The following is a 27,258-nucleotide window of genomic DNA, read 5'->3' as shown; positions in this document are numbered from 1 at the left end:
TTTTTTTAAAGATCATGCTATGTTTAGGAAAAATGCGTATTATATTTAAAAAAATATAAAGATCATGTATTTATATGTTTTTTTTAAAGACCATGTTAGATTTAAAAAAAATAAAAATTGTACCTTGTTTTTTTGAATAATTAATCCTAAAATATATTAGATGGATTTATTCGTCCACAGAATTGAGGTTAAACATCGCTTTCGTGGAGGAAGGAGAAGAAAGAGAGAGAACGTCTGTTAAAGGAAAAGCAGGGAGGAAGGATCCTCGTTCGTCTTCCCAGCTGAACTTTCGTCTTCTTCGTCAAGCCATAATCCCGTCTCTTCTCCCTCGTCAACGTCGCCGATCTCATCTCAAAACGATCCGATCTCCGGATCTGAATTCTCGTACCTGCTATGGCCAGCACCGGGAACAAGAACATCAATGCCAAATTGGTTATTTCCTCCTCCTTTAAACCCCTGTCCTGGGAATTTCTCTCTCTGGGTTGTTGCGAAACTGGTTTTGCTGGTGTTTAGGATTTGATCTGAAATCGTCAGATGTTTGTGACTGTCTTTTGTGTCGATCGCGATTGCCTTCGAATGTTAAAAATAAGGGCTTCCTTCTCTTTGGGATTCCGATGTTTTGTTAAGGATTGATTAGTTTGTCCCTTTGCGTCCCATCACGGTTTCGGGTATTGTTGTAAGAGTATCAGTTAGTTGATTGCTGTCCCAACGTATGATCCGATGATGCCTTGTTATCAGGATTCTACACTGATAATTAACCAGACCCTTTTCCCCTACATGGTGAAATTGTTTCTGATTGATCTGCTTAGGTTAAAAATCTATTCAATTTCCTGTTCCCAATATTCATTCGGTGACCAGTCTACGACACTGCCTTGATGCTGCCACCAAAATACCTCAATAATCTATTAACATACTACTTTATGTGGCCTATTTCGCGATAAAGTCTTAATGAGAAAAGTTATCTTTTAATGGTAGAATCTACTTTATCTCGTATCCTCCTGTGTCCTTTTTGACAACCCGATGGGCAATGCTTATTTATTTTACACCCCAAGAAGTTTTAGTTTTTCATAATCTATTTCTATTATCATTATTGCTGTTGTTGTTGTTGTTGTTGTTGTTTTGTGTTTGCTTAGTGGTCCTCACATCCTATTGAATGCTTCATGCCTTTTTAAAATTTGCTCTGTTGCCAGTTGGTTCGAGGAGAAACTGAATGGTAACATTACCTTGACTTTGATTTCTTTACTAATCAATTTTCCTTTATGCTTGTGGATTTTATTTGCAGGTGCTTCTAGGAGATGTTGGAGCTGGAAAATCTAGTCTAGTATTGCGCTTTGTTAAGGGGCAGTTTGTTGAATTTCAGGTGGGTAAAATGTGGATTTTACGTTCGATGTTGTTGCTAGTGGTTCCTTGCTCGAATATTGAAAATGGTTTTTGGATCTCGTAGGAATCAACTATTGGTGCTGCATTCTTCTCTCAAACGTTGGCTGTAAATGATGCAACTGTCAAATTTGAAATCTGGGATACAGCTGGTCAGGAAAGATACCATAGCCTTGCCCCAATGTACTACAGAGGAGCTGCGGCTGCTATAATAGTATATGATATAACAAACCAAGTAAGTTAATCCTCTGAACCAGAGAGATCCAAATTCTTGGACTCTATTACAACTATTTCATTGCCCTACGGATTGTTGTGACTGCTGTTCCTAATTTAACTTTCTTTTCCATCACACGTTGATTGTATGGCAACCCTATTAATAGAAGTTTCTAGAAATGTAAATGTTGTAAGTTTTGCTTGTTTGTTTTCATATAACCTGTCTTTTTTTAACATAATATTAGGGCATGAATCATTTTTCAGTTTTACTTCTTCCCCTCTCTCATGCAATGAGCCCCTTAATGCTACCTTGTATTTTAAATATCCATTTCTCACTTCTATGACTGCTTCGTTAGCTCCGAAGAAAGATAGAAGAGTCGCTTTCCTTTGGGTAATGTTAAAGCCATAGCTGTGCTATTATCCCAATAGAGTGTCGTTAGTATTTTCTCCTGTCTTTCTCCTGAGGGACGCTGTACACTTGAGCTTCAAAGGAAAATACATTCTTATCAGAGTTGAGTGTGTTCCAGTATCTAGTCAAATTTGTTAATGATTTGTCAGAATCTGTGATCTTGAAGATAAAATGTAAGAACTAAGAAGGCTATATACAGACATAAGAACCTCTTGATTTTGTATACTGTGAAGTCTGAATTTGGCTGCTGTCTTGTATGACATTTTTCGGCTGTCCACACTGAGTACAGTTAAAATAATTTATGGCTTTTGCTAACTTTACCAACGGCCATAAATTATAAAAATGGCATTTTGTTATATCTGATAATTCTGTTTACTAGTGTCTCCAAGGTTGTGTTTAAGCCTTTTTTGGGCACCCAGATGAGGCATAATTGGATGTTATTCTAGATAGTTCGACCTTAAATGTTGTAGTTGCAATATATTGTTAATTTATCTGTTTCTAGGTTGTCTTGAAATTAGTATCACAGGGCAGATTGGTTTAAGTGAGATATTAGTGAAACCAGATAATTTAAGCGGTCTGATAGTGGAGGCTTGTATTTATAATATGCAATGCCCGGTATAGCAAAAAGATAGATATCTTCTCTTTCCCCGCCCAAGTAGAATGAGTTTCTTCTTGTTGTTTTCTACTATTAGGCAGAAGAGTGATTGATATATTTTTAAATGATATTAATCTAATGTTCATGACAAATGAAACAACATTTCTCATAAGCGAGAATTTTAATTTTTTTCATTAAACTGATTCTCTCGTTTGCTGGTTGCATTTATGCGTAAACTAAAAATGAGTCAGGATTGTATAAGCCCGAGCTTGCTTTAACTTTTTTATTAGTACTATCTTATATGTTGAAGCATTGTGACTAGCTGCTTTTATGTAAATGATTATCTTGTTGGTTTGTGAACTTATTTATTTTCCTCTCTGCAGGCTTCATTTGAGCGGGCAAAGAAATGGGTACAAGAACTTCAAGCACAGGGTAATAATTTTTGCCTTTAGATTGCAGTAGAAAGTGGTATTTCTTTTGTTGTACCACTTGATTTTCTCCACTTTTTAACGTGCTTCACGTTGCAAGGACTAAAACGTCAGTTATATTTCAAGTTCTGTTCGTCAAGCAAAAGCTCTGTACTTTGTGGACTAGTATAATTTGTTTAATTCATTTTTCAAAGGCAATCCAAACATGGTCATGGCACTTGCTGGGAACAAAGCAGATTTGTTAGATGCTCGGAAGGTCACATCAGAGGCAAGTATATTTTGTCTTAGTTTAAAAATGCTGAAGACTAGTTTATGAGTTAAATATCTGATGCAAGACCATGTTATAGTTTGAACCAACAGTACATAGTACAACTGCTAACCTTGCAATGCATTATCACGTTTCTATTGGTTTGCACCAGATGTGGCTTCTGCCATCTGGTTTTCTTGAGATGCTATCTGTAATCTAATCTTAGTAATACTGATGCTATATTCTTGCTACAGGATATCTCCGAGAGTATTCTGTGCATCTCTTTGATACTTTCTTTGGGCCTTATATCTTCTGGCCATAATCAATCACTCTATGATAGTGCAGCTTATCGAGTTGGTTCCACTCCTGCACATGGGTATTGTTGATCATATAAGTCATTTTTGCTGCAGGAAGCTCAAAGCTATGCTCAAGAGAATGGCCTATTCTTCATGGAAACGTCGGCAAAAACTGCAGCCAATGTCAATGACGTTTTCTATGAAATAGGTACTACAAAATATATAGCTTTGCCATCTTTTATGTCATGTTATATATATAGGTTTGGTATCTTTTATGTTTTGTTACAAGAGAATGATCAAGACTTCCGTTTTTGAAAGAAGTTAAGTTATATCTTTGTTAAGCCCTAAAATATCATCTTACTAATTTTTTATGGTTATCAGCAAAGAGACTACCGAGAGTGCAGCCTGCGCCAAACCCATCGGGGATGGTTCTTATGGATAGACCTGCAGAGAGAACCGCATCTGCATCCTGTTGTTCTTAAATGGAGTGGTTTGTGCTTTTCTTTTGAAGTCCAATGTATCTTTACATGATGCCTTTGCAGTACACACTATGAATTCTTATTGGCTTGTTCGGCAGTCTATATCTTAGAACTGTACATGGATGGATGCTCATTTTAGTACATATGCGTGAAATCATGTGACTTGTCTGCGTATACGTAAATCGGGTTGACTCTACGTGCTGCCATTACGTTGTATAAATATCACTACGGTTAGCCTGGTAGGTGGGGAATCGAAGTGTGATTTGTGTCGGGATGTTTTATTATGTCTGTCTTCTGGCTCTTGTACTCATTTGTCAGACCGTCGAAGTGCTTATCATTAATTTTGCTTCAGGCACTATATCAAGCCGATCTCAAATGGCTCTTGTAGCTTTAGGCTCCTACACACCTCCCTTCCCAAATTGAGATCTTCGTTTTACCGTGTACTTGATTGTTCGTACCACGGGTCATGCATACTGCCAGAGAAAATATGTACGAAGGCCCCATGGTGGAGGACAAACTTAAATGTCACAGCCGACTCTTGATACTGGGATGATATTTTGTCTGTAAATAATTCAAGTTTCCTAATGATCACGATTGAAGACATTCTACCTCGGTTAGGATAACTGGTAGCTATCATATCGATTACATCTGAGGGGATGGGCCACCGCATGTCCGTACCACTTATTAGGCCCATATCCATGGCTCTAAGTTATCGAGCCTTGAGAGTCTCCACAATGCATGAATATAGCTCTCACTTCTTACATTATAAGGGATTAATTCGAAAAGAAAAAGAATCTCATTTCTAAATGTTATCAAAAACAAAATGATTAATTTTAAGCGCGTATTTTTATGGTTGTGTTGTTCATAGCAGTGTTGTCAGAACCGGACCGGACATCGAACCGGTCGAGGCATGGGTTCAACCGGGGTTCAATGGATCGGACCGCGTGTTTAATTATAAAATAAATAAATATTTATTATTTTATGAAAATAATATAAAATATAATAAAATAGTAATAAATATTAGATAATAATTAATATGTGTCCAAAAAAATACAAGAAAAATGGCATCACTTTTCCGGTACTGATGTCCCCACGATCTAGAACAGATATTAAGTACCACCAACATGGTAGTCTAGTGATTAAGTGTGGGTGTATTATGAGATGGCGGTGACTAGCCCATAATGCTTGATTCAGTAGACCTTGGACTTAATCTACTAGTGTGTTGGTGGGGCTGCGGTGATCAAGTTAGGCTAAAGTCTCAGCGAGCTATAGCGAAGGGAACATTCCGTGGCGGTTAGATTCCCTTAGTTGGGGCAACCACAACGGGCTAATAACCCGATCTAGCCTTTTTATTCAGCTAAAAATAGAACAGATATTAAGTGGCACAGTCCTAAGCTTGTGTCATGCTTCTTCTTATTAATGCTGCAACTGCTTCATTGCAATGCAACAAAAAGTGACATTTCACTATATGCACCTTGTTAATGCTGCAGTGATGCTTCTATGCAAATGAAAGCATCATGTTATCTTTCATTGCAGAAACAGAAAGTGAAAGCATCACTGCAGAAACAGAAAGTAAAAGCATCACTGTTGAAATATATGCTAAAATGGAATTAAAAGATGCAGAAAATGCTCAAATGCATAATGCAACCACAACACAACACACAAAGTAATGTCAAAAGCATTACTGCATTAAGTTCCAAAATAGTAGCTCTTACATCATGAATAAAAAATGTTACACCAAACTCTTACATGAAGCACCCTTGTTTGCAACAAAAGAATCCCTCGCAGGGCATATACATCCTTAATCCAATTTCTTGCCTCATAGGAGGCGTATTAGGCAAAATGAAAAACATCCAAAATATTGTCTTTCATCAAGCACGTATTCAGATAGCCATAACCAGCAAAGTTAAAAAAAAAAAAGCCTCAGCATTCACTGTGCAGAATTCACCGAGCATTTCATTATCAGAATCTCAGCAAAACCAACCATAAAAAATAACTCGCATTCAGCAACAAGAAGTCTACGTGCATTTCAATCTTCATTTTCAACAAAAATAACCAACCAATCCCTCAGCATTCAGCAACAACAAGTCACCGTGCAAATCAACCTGTAATTTGGAATTGAAAAACTTCATTAAACAATGATTTTCAGCAAAATCAACCAACCAATGTTTCAATTTGTCACCGCAACCGCAAGCAAAGGTTACCAAAATTAAATTAAAATTAGTCCAGTCACCGCAAGCAAAGGAGAAGAGAAAGAAGAAGCTCGAACCGAGCTCGAACCGTTGCCGCACCATCGTCAGTCTGGACGCTGGAGACTTTGGTCTAGACTCTGCAATCACAGAAGCTGCCGCTCGAATGACGGAAGGAGAAGAGGAATCTTCTGAGACTTTGGACTTTGTCGCTCGAAGGAGAAGAGGAAGGACTCTAGTATGGACTCTGCCACTCGAAGGAGAAGAGGATGGAGCCGACTCTACCGCTCAAAGGAGAAGACGAAACTTGTGATGATCGAGCTCGACGCAGGAGGGCTCGAAGCAGAACACTAAACTTACGATGACTGATGAACTGAGTTGAGAGGTTTTCGATTTCAGTTGTGAGAACTGATGAAGAACATAAGGAAGAACATAAGGAAGGTTAGGGTTTTCGATTTCTGCACGTTTTCATTTCAGGTCGGGATGGGAGATTTCGTTTCGAATGTCATTTAAATTTTTGAACCCATGCACCCGACTGGTTCGAATGGGTTCAATGGGTTTACCCAAAAACCGACCGATTTTTTTTATGCATTTTGGGTTTTTTAGCTAATCGGACCTGACATAGGTCCGGTTCCCGATCCGACCAGTCGATCCGGTCCGATTTTGATAACAATGGCCAGTGTTATAAGAACCGGACCGGATATCGAACCGGCCGTGGCATGGGTTCATTGGTTTATGGGTTCAACCGAGGGTTCGATAGGTCGGATCGCACGTTTAATTAAAAATTAAATAACTAATATTATTACCAATAAAAATAATTATAATTTGTTAAATATGCAATAACTATAATATTACTAAGAAAAACAATTAAAATATGGTTTAGAATAAACAATTATCAAGGTCATTGAGATAAATTATAAAGGAATGGTAAAAAGTGCAAAACAAAAAGTTTATAGCTCAATGGATAAGTGGGTGAAGTAATAACTTCGAGGTCTAAGGTTCAATTCATTCTCCATTCATAGTATTTTGACAATTTTAAGGAATATAGAGAACCCATAGAACCGGCTGGTTCACATGGATTTCCTTGAAAAATTGGCCGGTTCTTTGGGTTCATGGGTTTATTCGTGCACTTTGGGTTCACAGGAGAACTGGACCGGTCAATGCACCGATTACTGGTCCGACCGGTCGAACCGACGGGTCCGATCCGGTTCTGATAACAGTGGTACTTACTGTCTGTTGCTTTATTTTTTTCTTATTTATTTGTAATATGAAGTTGAACTTCCCAATAGCATGAGCTCGACATAGTCTTAATTCGATTTGGGAGTGATGATGTGATTTGTTCTCACATGTTTGGGCAGAAGTGAGGTCGATTATCAATGATTAGGCTAATCAACTTAAAAAATTGATGAAACAGGCAGACTTTAAATGAATGGAGTACGGGGCAAGTATTTGGCCAGGGAATTAACAAGTATCATAACTAATTAACAATCGGGAAATTTCTTGACAATGACAATTATGGACAAATCTCGCACGACACGCAGGCTTATAGGCTAATTTAGTTGAACTATCAGAAAATTACGAGTATATTGTGGCGATTAATTAGGAAAGAAGTTCATGTCATGTTTGGTAGGATAGAATGTGATGAAATGAAAAGAATCACTATCTCTTTTCACTCCATATCATTATATGGTTATACTTGTGTTGATACGTAACTTTTAGGCCTCCACACGACTTGAATAGTTAGATTAGTCCGTGACTTGGGACTAGATTAGAATCGCTCCTACATCGTTTGAGTTGGTTGGTGAGCTACCTAAGTCTCTATAGGGTCACGATACTAACCACTTAGGCACTTGATCGTTTGACTCAGTCTCAAACCAAAAATCTAGATTCAGGGATTTTGTTACCATATCAATGCCTGCAAGCGAGGACTTTGTCTGGAATCGGTACCCTCCTCGTTTCTAACTCCTAGCACTTGTTTTAATTTCAATCCAGTTGTTTAATCCTAGAGGTCTAGGTCGTGTTCGTGTATATACAAGTACAAGTATGCAAATTACATCACTTGTACGTCACACACGTACCTACATGTATATCCGCATCCATACATCCTTACATTTATCCCATACAGACGCCAATTTCATTCATTATGGGCCTCCAATGGGCTTTATTGGGCCAAGCACATATAAATGGGCCTTCAAAGTCGACTCAAGGTGCAAAACGATGAAAATGGGCCTAGGCCCTTAGCCTAGGAAAATCTATGCTCATTATCCTTAGTATATTCATTCTATTTACAAATTTTATCTTTTTAATTTATTCCAATTTTATTAAAATCATATTTACATGATGAATATTCATTTAATTATCCAAAATTATAGAGAAAGATCCTAAAGCCCTCAAGGTCGAAAAGATCTTCAATTTTGAATCCTAGGACTCTCTTGAATGATACCCTTACCCCATAAATCAATGCCAAGTTCACGTAGTTAACCGGTTTTGATTCCAATTAACTAGTTATTACTCAAATTGGTCACTTAATCAAACAATTCCATTTTTATTCAGTTTGAAGACTTTAATCAACTCGACCCCGACTTTAAGAGTCCTATCCTCAAGACCACTAGGATCTTTTTAATTAGGCCTAAGACTCTATTCTATGTGGGTGATTAACTCCTAATTCCCATGTATTAAGAGTCGCGTGTGTCAGCACCCCATTTTGGCCCACCGAATCCAACAGAGAACGCCAATAACGACTCTGACCACGGCCTCATAAGCATAATAGGAGAATGCCCGACAAAAGCTCGGGTATCACGGTTGGGCCAACGGAGGCAAACATGCAGGCATGGGGGCATGGACTACAGAAGAGAGGTAAAGATAACTAGGGAGGCGCAGAGAGCAATTAGAGGAAGCAGACAGACAACAAGCCTCGGGACAGCAGAAGTCGGCACTGTGACACTATTCACTGCCGAATCGCAGGAGCATTAGAAGGCATCTAGTATGGGACTCTAAAAATCCCTCTTGGTACCAAAATGACCAATGTCGTCTCTGAGCGCATTTCAGAGGTCTTCTGCCTAAGCCAATGCACCCCCCGAATGTTCATAGACACCTTCTTATTTGGGCTCCCGAGACGTCCGCGCCACAGACAAATAAACAGCACCCGAAAATAGGCCTGCACACATCCGAGGGTCACCAGGACCATGGAATAGGTTTCAGACTGTATTTCAGAACTCATCATTATCTCCCGAGTGGGTCCCGACCTGGAAAAATAGGCCCTTTTTGCACAGAAACATAGCCGGAAACCCTTTTAACGAATTATCAACGCACGAAATATGCACCAATCAATCCCAGGGACCTCAAGGGCTTAGGAGATAAACCCTGATCGCATTGCGCAATCCATTTAGGTTTCTTGAGTACCATTCCGGTAGCAAAAGTGCCCCTTTCACACGGAATCTTGCGCTTATAGCTCATTCGGGGAAATGTTGATATCCGAGTTCTGTACCACCCACTCCCAACAACCCCTAGGGCCTAGGAAATCATTTTAGCTCGGATCAAGCAAACAATACCGGTCTCCCGAGTGATATTTCAATGGCCACGAACGCTTCCCGACAAACCTTCGAGACTCGTTTTTGACAAACGGAGATCACAGTGGTCTCAGAACACATCAGAACACTTGGAAAACATTGAGAGAGCCCCATTCGCGGATTCCTAGGACATCTCCAGTTATCGATCTCCAGCCGAGGTCGACTAGTCAACCGTTCTGCCCAAAGCACGAAGCATGCTGACACGAGCAATAAAGCACGCAGAAGCGCGAATAGGCGACACAAACAGACAACTTCGCTCCGATCATCCAAACGAAGCAAAATCAGCTTTTAAGTCCCCGGGCCACCCGAGCGTTCGCTTACAAGGAGCATGTCAATATTAGGCTCATTAAAATCGTATTCGCGCGTACATTGATAATTCGTCGTTCAAACGAGCCACAAAAATCAAACGCGCGACCAATCGAGCCTCGAGCTTCTTCCAGCTTTCTTCCCAACCAAGTGGGACCCCCAAGTTAGCCAAGCCAAGCCACGACCCATGGCTCTCCTCTAAGGGCAAGCCAAATGAGCCTCCTCCATTCAGTTCAAAATATCTTCTTACACATCTCACATCCATCAACTCCCATTTCCCTTCTCTTGCTTTCCCTACACACTACAAGACCATTTCCCCTCCCTAATGACACTAAAAAATTCGGATCCAAAAGGCACCCCCTATAATTGCACTTAATTTCACTAATTTTGCCTCATTAGGTCACCTATAAGTTCCCTTGCGTCATTATCACTAATCACAACTCAATTCCCATCCTCTCAAGCTTTCTCACTCTAGGAGATCCTCCCAAGCCCTCTCAAACCCTAGCAATTTTCAGAATTCGGATGGCCATCCCTCAGCCCGGTTCAAGGCCAAAATTGATAGAAAACTCAACCGTTTTCCGACGACCGCCACCCAACCCGAACCAAACTTGACCAAACTTCATATCCCACATTTTTTCGACCTCCTAAGTCCATTTCCAAGCTTAGTGTTCGCATTTGAAGTCTTCAGCCCCGCGTTCCTGAGTTGAGCAGAGTCGGGTTTCATGGGTGCATCCCGGGCCGGGCTTCCTCGACATTTTCTCCATCCCACGACTAAGGCGAGTCATGCCATCACTTTCTAAGGGTTCCTCACGACCCTCACTCTCCCCCGTGACAAGGTTGTCACGTGCCGAGGGCCATTCAACCGTGCACCACCGTTGTTTCTCTCCTTTCTCCCTTTTCAGATTTTTCTAGTTTTTACCAGTATTTTTTGCATCTTTCAGGTGAATCCAGGGTTTAGCACGCCACGAGATGCCCATGGTAATGTCCAACAGTCCCTAGGGAAGTCAAAGGCCTTGTGACGACTTGGTGCAACCATCCCGAGCTTCCTGTGCAAGCCGGTTTCTCCCTGAGTGCCAAAATAGTCCATCTCGAGTCCCTCACTGCCCACTACTATACAGCCCTTTTCCGGGCTTCTTCAAGCTTCAAAACCACCTCAAAACACACCCCAAGGCGTAGGTATAACTTCCCGACTCTTAGAGGAGTAGGTCTCTTTAGTTTCATTACATTTGTGAGGCGATAAGGCCGTCCATGACCGATTTATGTGCAAGTTTACGTTTTACATGTCTCCATGTACTTATATTCCGTGTTATGCATGTCTTTATCGTTATTGTTCTAGCATGACGAGAAGTGGTTCGATTCGGGGTTCTGGAGACCACCACGACTCGAGGGAACCAAGAGGAACTCATGGCCTCACCCCAAAGGATGGAGCCGTGAGCCCTCTTGACTCACCCGAGGTCATGGACGGCCTCCTCCTCCCGGAATTTAGTTGCTTCTCGCGTTTTACACTTTATGTATCATTATAACATGGTAGCATGTCGTGAAAAGACTCGAATCGAAGTCGAAGAGGTCGTCTCGACTCGGGAGAATCCATGGACTCTCTCGGCCACATCATGCATGAGGTGGCCGAGAGTTCCAAGGGGCTCTCTTGAGTCCCTCATGACCTCCTCTTCCTGATCTAAGTCATTTTCCTAGTTCTTACATTTTATTTTTATATGAATCAATGTCGTTTTATTGATTTCTTTAAATACTACGTTCGTACGTGTTTGTATGTTTGTATGCGCCTTCTAAGAGCATGGCGGCATCGATGGTGTAAAATATGTGTCATTGTTGTGTTTGATATCTTATGCATGCAAGGAACGGTTAAAACCAATTCTTGGAATTGATCGTAATTGCATTTTTCATTTAATTGTTAGTTACGCGATAGTTTGTACGTTAGGTGCGTTAATTTCGAGTGATATGCATGGATTTGAGTAACGATGATCATTTTGGGCCCATGGGAGTCCAAGAATGTATCGGCCCTCATGGACCGAATATTCTTAGCTTTCGATGACTCGTTATGGTCTTCGTGTCGCAAATCGCTCCATTAATCCATAACATTCAAGGCTCGAGGCCGCAACCACCGAATAATTACACATACGGGAAACGAGACGTATCACTTGGCTAAGTAAACCATTTGGCTTTCAACAAATTGGACAAACCGGTCATTAATTTGTAAACGCGTCGACGGATCACGAACCGGTGGGAATGCCCTTTTAAAATTCACAATTTGAAAACACCGAGACGCATAAGATGAATAGAACCGTGTCTAGGGTGGACTTGCGTACCTTGACTTGAGTCCGAGCCCTATTTGAGGTGGCTCAAGTCGAAACATGCGAGTCTTCCTTAGACCTCTTCGTGTCATGCAGTCTCGATCTTACACTAACACTGTACACATTTCGCAAACTAAGGGGCATAACCGTTGTTTCGTGATTCGCCGACATTCTAGGCGTTAAGCAGATCGAAAACACCTCGATTTATGGTTGGGGATGGGCAGCCCGTTCGGGTACGAGTTTTATTCGCATGGCCGTTTCGTCCGCTCTCGGTGTTTCTGTCATCTTACCGTAGATTCGGTAGTTAACGCTGTTATCTTTGTCACAAAACATGTAAAACCGAACTAACATTCACTTGACTTAACCAAACATTAGATTATGGCTAGGTGGAACTTTTGGTTCCAAATCTATAGTCAAAACACGAGTTCGGCATATTCAGTGAAATCGCAGTGTCATTTACAAAATAAAGCCTTAAAATCAACTTACACATGCGTAATCAGCCTAGCGCTACATCCTAGCACGATCTTCTGCTTACCTAGATTAGATAAATTATTTGCCAACTAACCCCGGTTAATAATTGGTTAAATCGCGTAAATTCGGCCTAATACACAACTTGTCTGTATTTGTTTGTTTTTATCGATTTTTGTCTGTTTTCATCTGTTTCTATCGGTTTTTCTCTGTCTTCTATTACTACTTGCTGATTTTTCGCGGCTCGAGCCCGAACCCCTAAGTTACGCTTTGCACAGGGTCCAATGCCCAAACCATCGATCACGGGGTCCAACGCCCCCACACACATCGAGCACAACCCGAGTGCGGAATGTGGTCTAATCTCGAGTCACCACTTCACTCCATGTAGTGTCTAAGCGGAAGACGACTTGGATTGGGAGCGTGAATCGTGGCTTGACAATCACCCGAAAGCTTGACCGCTCCAACGGTTTCCGAGAGAATCAATCGGTTCTCTCGTCGTCTGTCCATTCGGTCGAATCCGACCCCTGGCTCTTTGAGCCCGCATTGCCTTAATTTATTCATCGGTCATTTAAAATCTCACGGAGAGGCAGAGCAGAATATTGGCCTAATGCAAACCAATGGGGGATCCATTTACTCTATTCAGTTGTGTTCTGTAATTAATTGAGAGTACATTGCGAGAACATTTATTTGTACATTTATTTATTCATTTGTAAGGGTGCCCGGTCGGCAAACAAGAGGTCCGAGTGTCGAACTGGTCAAGTCGGTCCATCATTACCTAGAGACGAGTAAGCCAAATACTCGCGGTCTTGGTTCACGCAGGGAGTCGACCACCGCGGTCCGACGAATTGTAACGCGAAGATAGTGAATCGATTCCTCGATGTGCAAACCTACTCTTCTTTCGGGGCCTTGGCCCGAAGCGATCATTTCACCAAATTTACGATGTCAAAACGGGCAAGTCGAGTACAATCCTAAATCACACGGTAAATAAATAAAATGGCAAATCTAGCAAGCTAGAGTACCAAAAGGACGTGCGGGATATAGGCCCACATGTAATAGAACCCCTGAACTCGGAATTTCTGGTTCCGTACAGACTAATGCCTTAGCAAAGTAGGTATACCACGTACCCCTAGACCCAGGTAACTTACCGGCCCTCGATCTCCGCATCGTAAAATGGTAGGTGATAACTCCTTCTCACGCGTGTCCATCGCGCGTCCCCGAGAAGGTGGTCACTCCCAAGCTGTACGCATAGGTGCGCGCATGCGGGCCCCGACGAGAGCAAATTCGGGTCCACACAACGTGTACGTGATTATCGAATTGGACTTTGATTAACCAATTAACACTTAAGACTCAATAATCAATTCGGCCATCACCAAAATCACCCATCATAGTCTCAGCCAGTTCAATTTTTAAGCCATGTGAGCTGATTAAACCCATTTGATCTCTAATTCTCTTATGGCTGAGCCCCTAAAGCATTTCATAGATTTGGATTTTTTTTCATGTTTAACCCAAGTTGGACTCCGTTAATCAATTTTGAAAATAATCTGACGCAGCGCGGATCACGGTTTCTCGCGCCTAAATCCGAATTTAGACTCGAAGGGTATAACACACGTCTAAACCCTAGCGATATGCTGAAAACCAATACTTGTGCAAACTCAAAGTATTATTAAACAATAAGAGTTTCTGAGATATATTAGTTCTCTCTTCTGGTACATTGACATGGACTATATATAGGCCTAAGAAAACTAAGAAACTAAAATATGAAATTAGAATCTAGGCCCTTACTATGTAACTTCCTAAAACAAAACAAGTAATTATTCCAAAATTAGAAATTTTAGACTCTTGACTCGAACTAAAATTACAAGTAATATATAATTCTAAATATATTTTTATCTAAATTAAATATACTACCTAATTAAGATAATAATATTCCTAATCTATGGATCAAGACATCTCATCTTCCCCTTCCACATCACGAGAATATTTCCTTGATATATCCAAGATATGCTTCTTTGGGTTGGGTTTGTTGATAGAGATATGGACTGAAAATCCTCCATGTCATTCTCCCCCACTTGTGAAAAGCTCGTCCTCGAGTTTTCAATGTGCTTCGAGTATTGTAGTCACCATGAAGTTGAATTGCTCGTATGGATGGATCTTCATTCACCAAAGCTTCAAATTCTATATGTGGAAATGTTGATACCGATGACACCTTTGGGAACTTATCTTCAAAATATAAATTCTTCACTATCAACATAGGCAACTCATGTGATTCTAGAGTTAACTCGTTCTTCACCTCGATATCATTTTCCTTTTTAGGACTCTCAACAATTTTGAAAACTTCCTTAATCTTCTCATCCTTGCAGTCAATTGGCGTTGGTCTCTCGTCTTCCTTTTCGTTTCCATAGTTACTGTTCGGAATTTTCTTTTCCATCGCTTGATGAATATTCGCCTTATCATTAAGATTTACCTTAGCCCTTTCATGATGATGTTTAGCAAAGTAGCAAAATTTTCTCGAGTTTCTATTCTAATTTGTTCCTTGAATTGCAATTTGGCCTTAAAAGCTAAGCTGCAAACTTCAGATAAAGTCAAAATCACCTTGTTCCCCATTCTTTCTTGTATGTCAGGATTTAGGCTTTTTAATAACGCTTGAATTTTATATCTTCACTTTCCACTAGTGGAACGCATTCAGCCAAGTGAAGGAATTCCATGGTATACTCTTCAACCGTCCTAATTTCTTGAGAACTTTGCTGGTACAATTGAAATAAGTACTCTTCATACTCCAAGGAAAGAAATCTTGCCTTTAGAAATCTCTTCATTCGCCTCCATGTAAAAACTGGATCTTTGCCATCTCGAACGCAATCTTGTTGCAATCTTTCCCACCAAGTATAAGCTTTACCTCTTAAGCGATAAACCACCCGATCTACTCGGCTTCCGTTATCAGGGATATCATAGTAATAAAAGAAATAATCCACATCGGAAATCCACTCTAGAAAATCCTCGTCACTTACTCTTCCATCAAAAATAAGAATTCTTCTGGGATGGTTATCTCCAGGATCCCATTGAAATCTTCCGCTGTCGCAATAATTCACAACTTGATCGTATCCTCCATCTTGATATGGTCCAGCATCAACTTGGAGTGTACGATTGGTCGAAACGTGTCGAACAACAGGCTCCTCACGAAGAACAACTCGATATGCCCGACATCCGTCTTCTACGTTTTGACCAGCACGCAAGCCTAGAGCACCAAGCATGACATGCAGCTCCTCGAACCTTTGGTCTAGCCTCCGCTCCAACCTCTGTTCGAGTGTTTGTTCCATCCTTTTCAATCCTTTGCTCTCGTGCTTGAATCGCTTCCACCTCCTGCTCTTCGGCATTAGGGTGGTTGTGAATCACCTCGTCCGCCATGATCAGATTTAGGCAACTCCTGCTCTGATACCAGCTGACGCAGCACGGATCACGGTTTCTCGCGCCTAAATCCGAATTTAGACTCAAAGGATAGCACACGTCTAAACCCTAGCGATATGCTGAAATCCAAGACTTGTGCAAACTCAAAGTATTATTAAACAATAAGAGTTTCTGAGATATATTAGTTCTCTCTTCTGGTACATTGACATGGACTATATATAGGCTTAAGAAAACGAGGAAACTAAAATAGGAAATTAGAATCTAGGCCCTTACTATGTAACTTCTTAAAACAAAACAATTAATTATTTCAAAATTGAAAACTTTAGACTCTTGACTCGAACTAAAATTATAATTCTAAATATATTTTTATCGAAATTAAATATATTACCTAATTAAGATAATAATATTCACAATCTATGGATCAAGATATCTCATCTTTCCCTTCTACATCACGAGAATATTTACTTGATATATCAAAGATATACTTCTTTGGGTTTGGGCTTGTTAATACAGATATGGGCTGAAAATCCTCCACGTCATAATCCCTAGTGACTGAAATCCAGCTAAAGGGATTGACCAATTTTTAGACTAATTCAATTAAAAACATGCGGCTATACATCCATTTATGGAGATCCGAGAGCTAGTCGAGTGGAATTAAACCAACTTTGGACCCATAAACAAGATAATCTATTTGGTCTTCCAATGACCGAGACTTTGGCAACCCGAATTTGACAAAAATCCTTGCCAATCTAATCCTAATCAAGCATGTGAAAACAAAAATCTAGCCACTTGGCCTCATCAATCATCATTCATCATCTCGTGAACGTGTAGTAAGCAAATAGGTAAAGAATCATGAAATCAAACGAACCATCCTTCAATCATTCCAATCTCTTTTCCATTATCGGAACTTCCGATATCAAGAGATTAAATGGGGAGTGCTTAAAAGGATTCAAAGAATATAACTATATATATATATATATATAAGTGTATTTACAGAAATATCGGTCTTGCAACACACCGACTCCTATCCCGTGTCTTAGCAAGAAGGTTATCAATGTAACATCATTATTCAAGCATAAATTAACTTGGAATGTGAAGAAATGAAAGTAAGGCGTGATTTGTACTATATATATAATTACAAGAGAGTACCATAAATGGAAGAAAGAAGGGGATGGCCGGCCTAATAAGCTCTGATCCGAGGCAGGCAGAGGCTGGACAGCCATTATTTATACCTTTTCGGGCAACTTTCGGATGAATCGAGCTACAAGGGACCAAAACCGGGCAAGCACTGGTCGATTAATTCCTTACATTGTTTAACTAGAATAGGTATAATATGTATATGTTGGGGATGTTTTAGTTGATTTCGGCAAAGTTTCAGCTTGTGAGGTGCCAAAATCCTCTTGAAACCTGAAATGAACCCTCTATTTATAGAGGAAGGGGACTTGGGAGTCAGTTGGTAATTTTAAAAACTGTAGGGGTCAAAATGAGAGGATTTTGAATCTTTTAAAGGTCTGATGTGCCAATTGTCCATTCGAATAAGAACGGGACAGCTGGCCTTGGGCTTGGTTGGTGTCCATGCCTGCCATCCTGACCTTGGTTGTTGCCGCGCCTATGTATGTTGGAGCGGGGATCTTCCGCGCTTGCCCTCCTTACTTTGTCCAAAAGACGGAACTGAGTTCAACTATTTTGCTGTAATATAGTCTGGTCGGATTTAATTGTGTCTCAGCTTCTGAACTTCTAAAAAAACTATATTTTTATCCTTTAAGCACATCTTTGTGGAGAAAATTTACCGAAAAATATTTTCTAGTTCCGAAAATAGTTATTTGACCAAAAATACCCCGAAATAAATATTTTTCAGTACGTGAAAATATCGATTTCTCCGTCATGCACCCTTCTTCTATTGAATAAAATATGGTAGTAAAAAGGGTTTTAATTTATTATCGACTAAAGGAAATTAAGACGCCAATTTTACAGAAAAATAATGGGTGATTAGGGTTTTAAAACAAGATTAACGGGGATCACACATTGTTTCTGAGAGTGGTTTTGCACATACAATCCTTGGGAGGAGATATTATTAATGACACCGTATTATTTTTAAAATAGGCACCTGTCAGCACCCAATTTTGGCCCACCGACTCCAGAGGGGCAAAATCGTCATTTTGCCACTCGTGAGGGAAGTATTTCCGATTAATTACTCGAGTATTCAAGACTTTTTTAAAAATAGCAAATTTGCCTAATTTAACGCTAATTTTATGATTTTTCAAAAAATAATTATATTTGAAACGTTTTCGGATCTCGCATACATCGACGTCGATTTTGAAAATCTGGGACAAAATTCGAGATTGAAAATAATTTTATCGCATAATATTGATCAACGAATTTTTCTGAGCACGATGATGGTCTCGAATTATTTTTCCGACGTCCGATCAAGAAGACGAGATTTTAAATTTATACGCGCGTCGATTTTGAAATTCAAAAAAAAAAAGAAAAAAAAGTCGGCAACGGTCAGAAGTCACTGACTTCAGACGGCTGCTCCTCCTTCATCATTTCTTTTCCTGTTCTTCTTCTTCCTCTTTTCTTCTTTTCTTTTTCTTTTCTTTTCTTTTTCCTCTTCTTCTCCTCGACTGTCGATCGAACCCAAGCCTGCCGCGCCTCCTAACCCGCCTCTGCACACGCCAACGATTTCCGACACGCAAACGCGCTCTCTCTCTCTCTCTCTCGGATTTTTTTTCGAACAAAAGCGCAGCTCACAGAGTTCGGAGGAGAGAAAAAAAAATTTCCCCGAGCTCACAGACGAACAACACCCGAAACTCTCAGCTCCCGGCTCTCTCCGGCACGATTCTCCTCGTCCCCATAGCTCACGGCCCACAGCTCGATTTTAGTAAAAAAAAACGGCTCTATCTCTCTCGGAATTTTTCGAAGAAAATCCCGGGAGGTCGCTCATTCTCCAAAAAGAAAAAAATCTCTGCTCGTTCCGGTCCTCACGCATGGCCGACGGCTCGATTTTGCGGATCTTCTCGGCTCGGAACGACCGGGATTTCTTGGAGCTCGCCCACGGAAACGAAAAAAACCGCGACTCGACCTCGCGCCCGAGACCCGGAGCTCGCCTCGCGCCCGAAGACCCCTCAGCTCGATCCTTCGCCGAGACCCACAGCTCGACCACACGCCCGAATATCTCCCAGCTCGACCTCTCGCCCGAGACCCGCAGCTCGATCTCGCACCCGAACCGCATTTTGCTTCTCCTCGTTTTCCCTTTTCGGCACTAACCGGGTCGGTCCATTTTACTATCCGGGTCGCACAGGTAACGCGGAACAGACACACGCCGGCTCAGCCCGTGTCCAGTAGCTCAGTCGGCCCAGCTCGCGTCGGCCCAGTCCGACCAAGTCCAGCAGCGGCAGCCCGTTAGCGTTCGGCCCAGCCCAACCGCGTCCAGAAGCCCAGCGGTCCATTCGACCCAGTCCGGCCCATTCGGCCTGCTCGGCCCAATCTCCCTCAGCAGCCCAACTTCCGGTATTTTTTTTTATTTTTTAAATTTTTCCTTATTTACAGAATCACCCCGCAACTTCTCGAACTAGGTAAATCCTCGTCTTAGTGGCATGTTAGGGCTCCATTTTCTGAATGTTTATGCTTGCTTGGATGAATATGATGTGAAATGAGCGTTATTGGGTCGTGTGGGTGATCGGATTTGTCCCGAACTCAATTTTACGAACTTCTCATTTTGTCTCATTTCAGTCCAGAGGACGTATTTTTATTTTTTCAGATCTACCCTGAATTAAAAGATTATTTTCAGTCAAGTCCCGGCCATTTTAATATTCCCAGATCAGTCCTTAAAATCTCCAGAATTTTTCAAGCATCCCAAGGAACTTTTCAAGTTGTTTAAGTTTAGTCCCGGGGCCATTTACGCCTTTTTCAGATCCGCCCCGAATTTTAAAATTATTTCCGTTAAAGCCCCGGCCATTTTAATATTTCCTGATAAGTCCTTAAAATTTTCAGAATTTTCTAAATCAGTTCCGGAACTTTTCGTGTCGTTTCAGTTCAGTCCTTGGGATATTTTTTTCACTTTTCAGATCAGCCCGGACTTTCAGACTCATTCCAAAGGAGTCCTGGGGATATTTTCAGTAATACTTACACAGTCCCCAATTTTTCAGAATTTTCAAATCAGTCCCCAAAACCTTATTCGAATTTTCAAAAAAGTCCCTGTTCTTTTAAAATCATTAAAATCAGCCCCTGGACATTTTTAAGATATTTAGCCCTTTCCTACTTGGATCACCGACCGACAACGTTTGTGCCATGTTTAAATATTTTATTCCTGTAATTATATGTATACGGCATGACAACGTGTGTGCTTTGCATGATTTTCCGCTTTCCATGAATCGGTGTCGTTTTATCGATTTCGTTGATATTATATTTGTGTGTATGTTTGTATGTGTTTATCATGATCATGGCGGCACCGGTTATGTAAATTTGTATGTTCGCCGTGCTTGATGTGGTAATATGCTCTTGATCCGTGCTTAAAATGCTTTATTATCGTTTAAATCGAAACCTCACATGAATCGGGTTAATTATGCAAACTCGACCTAAAATTATTTTTTAAAAATTCTAAGATGGTCGGGAATTAGGATTCGAATCAGACGGTCCATCAATGATCGACTCGACGGTCTGAAACCCGAATATTTAGAGCATTTGGCAAAACATTAATTAATTTAATCAATAATTTCACTAACGGGATAATTAGACGTTCATGCGATTAATTAATTCACTTGGCCCTAATAATTTTGTACGAATTGGTAATAAACCGGTAACACGCGTCGATAGGTTGCGAACATGCGTTGGTGCCCTTCTCAAAACTTGCAAATTTTGTAAAACCCGAGACACGTAGTTCGATGTGACATGGATGTCTAGGAAGGACTTGCGCGTCTTGACTCGAGGCATCACCTGATTTCAGGAAACCCAGGTCGGGACGTGGAAGTTCTTCTTAGATCACTTCCGGATAGATTAACCGATCTTTTGACTTTCTGGGGTTCTTGACAACCCTGGAAGGTCCAGGGGATCGGTTAGCGCTGGTCACAGGCCGAGGCGGCCCGCACCGCGTAATCTCTCTTTTCCGAAAATAATTTCCGCTTCAAGGGAAAAATCGTCTATTTGCAACTTAAAGACACCCCTAGGGTTAGAATAATAGAAACACTACGGTATTAGGGTAGGGATGGGCTACCTGTCTAGGCGCAGCTTCATCTGCATAGCCCGCTCTATCCGATCGATGAGGTTTTTATTATTCTAGCATAGTCTCGGGTAGTTAGTTCGGGTGGATTGGCTCAAAATACAAATACTGGATTAATTATATACTTGGTTAAGACAAAAACGGGCAATAGCGGGATAGGCATTAAGTTCTAGGACTTACGAGCGGAATCCATATTCGGTAATAACTTAAAACAACCGTAGTGTCACAATATAGAATAATCCTAAAAGCAATCCACAAACACAAGACTTGACAACAGACGTCACGTATGTCAAGTCCTCGGAAAATAATGCCAAATGCAAAATACCTTCCCGAGGCGATCCTTGATCGATTCACACCTTGTACCCACTTTGTTTGCTTTAGGGTAGGATTTGTATGCCAAGATACCCCGGTTAATAATTGGTTAATTCACGTAAATTTGGCAATAACAAAACCCCATTGTTTGTTTATTTATGTCCGCTCGTTAACATTCTTGCACTTGTTTGTTATGCGGATCGAGCCAGATCCTTTAGGGCACGATTCATAGGGGGTCCAACGCCCCAATCGTAGATCATGAGGTCCAATTCCCCTAACACTGAGCGCGCATCTTAATTTCAATTTCGGTCTTGTCAAACCACACGGTGAGCACGAGTGGAATAATAACCGAACGCGAACCGACCGGGATTCAGTTGTTGTAATTTGCGTTTTTTTATTCGAGAGGACAATGTAAGGATTTATGTTGTATATTTATTCATGTAAGAATCCCGGTCGGAGAGTGGACGGTTGGAGTGTTCCTTCGAATTTATGGTGTCAAAACGCGTAAGATGAGCGGAACTTAATTAAGCGGTAATTAAATTAAAATGGCAAGCCTAGACAAGCTAGAGTACCGATAGGGCATGCGAGATATAGGCTCGCATGTAACAGAACCCCCGAATTCGGAACCTCGGGTTTCGCAGACCATATGCCTTAGCAATTAGGTGTACCCCGTACCCCTAGACCCGGGTAACTTGTCGGCCCTCGACCTTCGGGTCGTAAAATGGCAAGTGGGGACTACTTCTCACGTGCGTCCGTCGCGCGTCCCCGGGAAGGTGGACACTCCCAAGCCGCGTTGCTTAGGCGCGCGCATGCGTGCCCCAACGAGATTAAATTCGGGTGCGCACAGCTTGGCGACTCCACTGGGGATACTTAGAGAGTTCGGGTTCGTTCCCGCTTGCTTTGTTTGCTTGTTTATTTACCGTTTTCCGCATTTCCCGCTTATCTACTTAACGCACTTTTATTTCCCGTACATGCATTGCATATCATATTAGCTTCTAGGTACCTATGGGTCGCGTCCCACGACCGGTAATAGGAGCATAGGTTAAATAGGGGTTCCGAGTAAGGGTACGTCGCACGGTTGGATCGTCAATTAGGCCCCCAAAGATCCCCGCTCGATTTCAATGAATTGACACCCTTGATTCGGGAGCCCCCATCCTTACGTAGCACGGTCCCTGTAATACCGAAACCATGCATCGTACTATGCTCCCATGCCATCCTCCGACAACAGTCCATCGAGTCGGCCTGCGTGCCAATTTGAATCTTTTTTGTTTCAAGAGCGATGTACATGTATCTTGTATCATGAATTAAGCCGTGGGCATTTACATTTTCGCAAGCATGCATCATGTAAATTTTCAAAATTAGGATGTCATTCCTATTGATGAGTCTTAAGTCGATCTTCCTTTCATCTTGGTAAGGGATGGCGCACTCATTCTCCTGTCCGCGCCTCGATAGAGTCACACCGCCACTCGAGGAGATTGCCCGCATATGGACAGCGCTACGCCCGGTCGACCGCCACTATATCGCTGTATTCGTAGGAGATGTTCCCTTTTTGGCCACACGACGTGTAGATTGGAATTTCCTCGAGGCCGCCATCGCATTCTGGAACCCAAGTCGCGCCGTCTTCGACATACAGGGTACCGAGCTCACGCCAACCATCGAGGAGTACCGGACACTCATCGGTCGGACTGCAGTTGTCCACGGCATTGTAGAACCCAACTTTCACACCACCCGACCAACCCTAGTCTCACGCCTACTCGGGGTTCCTACGACCCGTTTGAATGTTGAACTCGCATACTCCGGCAGCACGGAGATTGCAATCGAAAAACTCCTCCTTTTTATTGAGTTCCGAGCGCATAGGGTCCAAGGGGATTTTCTTCGAAAGGATTTGTGTCATGCTGTTCTATTGCTAATCTTTGGAACCCTCTTATTCCCTCGCTCGCATAGTCTCATCGATGCGGCATTGGCCAGCGTTGTCCTCCAAGTGGTCGGAGGGCGCGGTTACGAGGTAGCCCTTGTGGCTGAGACCGTTCGGTCCCTCGACCGTGTTTTGAGAACACGCGACCGAAGAATGAGAGGATCCCCCATCCTTTTACAAATTTGGTTTCAAAGTCATGCAAACCCCTTCGGTTTAGTGCGCCCGGTTATGTATTTTAATGGTCCGGAGTCGATCATTTCTCGATTGCTGTCCCTCGTGCGCGTGGAAAAACGCAAGATTTCCGAGTGGATCAAAATTTTTTGCGAAATACCACCTAGGGGCTTTAAGTGGCGAGCCGCGTGGATGCCACCCGGACCCGCGGCCCTTAGGTGCCTTGATTTTAATGGAGTACCACTCGTAAGTCATGCGGGGTCCACCACATATTTCCCGGCGCTAGTGATGAGGCAGTTTGGTAGCCTGCAGACAATCCCCGAGGACATGGCATGGGCTAAATTCGAACACACTTGGTGGGAGGATCAGACATCCGTGGATCGCCAAAGAGACATCGAACGGGTTTTGGACGCGTGGCGAACCGTGGTCATCGAGAGTCCGTATTTCCCCGAGCATCCAACCCTTGAAGAACAGGATTTCCAGGCTACCGAGGAATATGTCCTCCGTTTCTATCGGTGGGGTCCTACAACACACAAGGATTCCACCGACTCTCCACGAGCTGAAGATAACGGACCAACGGGAGCATCTCTCACCCCGAACGTGGCCATCCAAGCGGAGCTTGCTAACCTCAGGGCCGAGAGAGATCACCTTCGTCGGGAAGTCGCAGAGAAAGACGAGCAGCTTGCGGATCAGCGGCAATTACAGAGAGAGCTCGCCCAGGCCCGCGCCGAGCTGCAGAGGCGCGAGTAGGAGCTGGCACGAGCGAATGTCGCCTTAGAGAGGTTCAGGAAGAGAGCCCGTGGAGGTCCACTCACCCCTTAGGATAGACGCCTCCACCAGGTCTTCACTTGAATCGGTGCTCTCCACGGCAACAGTCACTCGTACCCTGAGCGCGATGGAAGAATGACTTAAGGCTTGTTTCTTAAAAATTGCATTGTATCTTGAAACCCTTTTGAATCAATGCGAGTGACAGCATTAGTTTTCAAATCCATGCATCTCATGCACATTATCCCCTTATTCATTATTCCATTTTAAACGTAACTCGCTTGCGCTGCAATTTACACACTTGTTGATACAGGTAACTATAACTGGCGCAGCACCGGTATCCCACTCGCTTTCAGTTAAGAATGGCGAAAGAAAATCAACTCGCTGTCTTCGAGGAGAATACACCACCGACACCGGTTCATTCTCAACCACCAACGATGCATGCGCCACCACCGTTGACCCCCGCAGGCGTACCACTGGCACATCATGGAGCTCCCTCGACCCATCTTCCACCACCTGCTTCCTCAGGCACACCCCCGGCGTATTCAGGGGCACCTCTTCCTCGAGTTCCACCACCGGCAGTGCAGGTGCCATCCATACCCGATGATAACGCGCGCATTGCAGCGCTCGAGGGCACGGTCAATCAACTAGCCGCTGACATGGCCACCAACATGGCCGAGTTCATGGCCCTTTTCAAAGGCCCAAACCGTGCTTCGTCAAGCTCTACCCCGCCTCCGGGGTACGGGCCAACGGTCGACCCAAATCCATGGGTCTTGCCGACCTTTGCTCAGGAGAGCGGAGATGCACCCGCCCCAACGACAGCGCATATACCGGCGACCTATCTGGTTAGCAATCTCCCAGTACCGCCCGCTTTCCCTCAACCGTCTGATGCTCCGGCGATCGCCCCTTCCGACCAACGGCAATATCAGGACTGCCCATGTCCGTGCCCCCACCTGTCTCCACGTTGGCCCCGGCCCCGATATGCACAGTCCCACCACCGACCACCCACGCATCGGCACACATGACTGAACATTTCCCTTCTCAAGCTCCACAATCCCATATTGGCTTCCTCTACCAAGCCCCACCTCCCATAAACACCACATTTCCAGAATCGGGTACGCCAATCCATGCGGTACCCTTTGCTCCACCAACACACTTCCTCCCTAAGGCAGAGACTGAACAGGAAAGGAGGATAAAGAAAATGGAGGAAACCATCAGGGCCCTTCAGGCTAGTGACCCCCGCCACAGCACGAGCTACCTGGATTCGTCTCTCTTCCCCGGCATGCAGCTACCCCCTAAGGTCAAAGTACCCGAGTTCCAAAAGTATGATGGGACTAAAGACCCGCGACACCACCTCCGCCATTACCGCGCGAAGATGCTCAACTATTAGGACTACGAGCAGTTCGTGGTCGCCTCTTTCCAGGAGAGTTTATCGGGTCCTGCCCTGAATTGGTTTATGTCCCTCCAGGCTGAGGACATTCCTTCTTGGGCCGAACTATCTAAGAGATTCGTTGAGCAGTACCAATACAACATGGAGACACCTCCGTCCTTCCTCGAGTTGAGCACGATGGAAATGGCGGAGGGATAGAAATTCGAAGAATACGCCACGAATTGGCGATCGGAGGCGGCAAAACACTACCCCCCAATTTGCGAGGCGCAGCAAATTCAGATGTTCCATGGGACCCTCAAAGGGGTCTATTACTCGCACCTTATGGGCCACAAGTCCACTTTCTCGGAAATAATCATGGCCGGGAAACAAGTGGACCTTGGCATCAAGTTGGGGAGACTTGAAGGCCCTACGAAGGGAATGGGAGAGGAGTTCTCGAAGAAGACCCCTGCAGCGGCGACCTCTTCCGGCGGAAGAAGAGGGAAAGAAGTCTCGGTTAATGCCGTTAATTCAGCGCATGCGGGATCTCAACAGTATTCGGTGAATTTCACGCCTGCACCGCCTTCTATTGCCGCCTACGCTTCGCCGGCGACGCATTATCAGCCTCAACCTCCTACTCAACCTATCTACTATTCAGCTTCACCGACTCCACTACCTACAACCTCACAACTGGTCGTCCACCATTATACTCCCGCTCCACCTCAAGCCCAACAGTACAGACCCCCGGCTTCGAGAGCTCCTCAGCCGATGCAATAGGTCCCACCCCCGCAAGGTCAACAGGGCGGCATAGCACAACCGCGACCGCGTAGGCAGTACGCACCCTTGCCGGTCTCGCTCTCCCACATATACCGGCAACTCCATGCGGGCGACAAGATCGGAACAATAGCGCCCGGCCCTAACTTCGATCCAACTATCCAAGACTAGAGCAAGCGTTGTGAATATCATAAGGATGCGTCGGGGCATACCTTGGATAACTGCTGGAGGTTACGTGAAAGAATCCAAGAGATGATCGATGCGAAGGTGCTCTCGTTCAATGCTGTGAGGCCCCAGAATGTGCAAGCCAATCCCCTCCCTGATCATGGGTCGAGCTCAGGACCCTCTATTAATATGATCAGCATTTGCACCTTAGGGGGGGACGAGAGTGAACAAGAATACCCTTCCCCCTCCTGCTACGAGATCGTCGAAGCTCGCAGGGGCAACAGG

The 27,258-nt window shown here is 43.1% G+C and overlaps 2 protein-coding genes and 1 long non-coding RNA gene across 4 annotated transcripts; 2 read left to right on the top strand and 1 right to left on the bottom strand.

Annotated features, from left to right (window-relative positions):
* The first annotated feature begins 178 nt into the window (after window positions 1-178).
* Window positions 179-4,320, top strand: LOC116205629 (ras-related protein RABF2b). The gene is made up of 7 exons (XM_031538263.1): window positions 179-432; window positions 1,283-1,360; window positions 1,445-1,612; window positions 2,978-3,026; window positions 3,217-3,290; window positions 3,680-3,773; window positions 3,947-4,320. Exons 1-7 carry the CDS (start codon window positions 394-396, stop codon window positions 4,045-4,047), a joined length of 603 nt encoding a protein of 200 aa, XP_031394123.1. The 5' UTR covers window positions 179-393; the 3' UTR covers window positions 4,048-4,320.
* A 1,391-nt stretch (window positions 4,321-5,711) lies between these two features.
* Window positions 5,712-6,737, bottom strand: LOC116202645. 2 transcript variants are annotated; one of them, XR_004156109.1, is made up of 2 exons: window positions 6,314-6,737; window positions 5,712-6,149 (listed from the first exon to the last, which is right to left on the bottom strand). It is a non-coding gene; the product is annotated as an uncharacterized LOC116202645 (long non-coding RNA). The 2 variants fall into 2 exon arrangements; XR_004156110.1 differs by having other exon boundaries at window positions 6,336-6,737.
* A 19,675-nt stretch (window positions 6,738-26,412) lies between these two features.
* Window positions 26,413-26,811, top strand: LOC116204242. The gene has a single exon (XM_031536322.1). It carries the CDS (start codon window positions 26,413-26,415, stop codon window positions 26,809-26,811), a length of 399 nt encoding a protein of 132 aa, XP_031392182.1.
* Window positions 26,812-27,258: the final 447 nt, after the last annotated feature.

Source organism: Punica granatum, chromosome 4 (genome assembly GCF_007655135.1).
Source record: "Punica granatum isolate Tunisia-2019 chromosome 4, ASM765513v2, whole genome shotgun sequence".
NCBI lineage: Eukaryota > Viridiplantae > Streptophyta > Magnoliopsida > Myrtales > Lythraceae > Punica > Punica granatum.
This window is presented reverse-complemented; position numbering and strand designations above follow the sequence as displayed.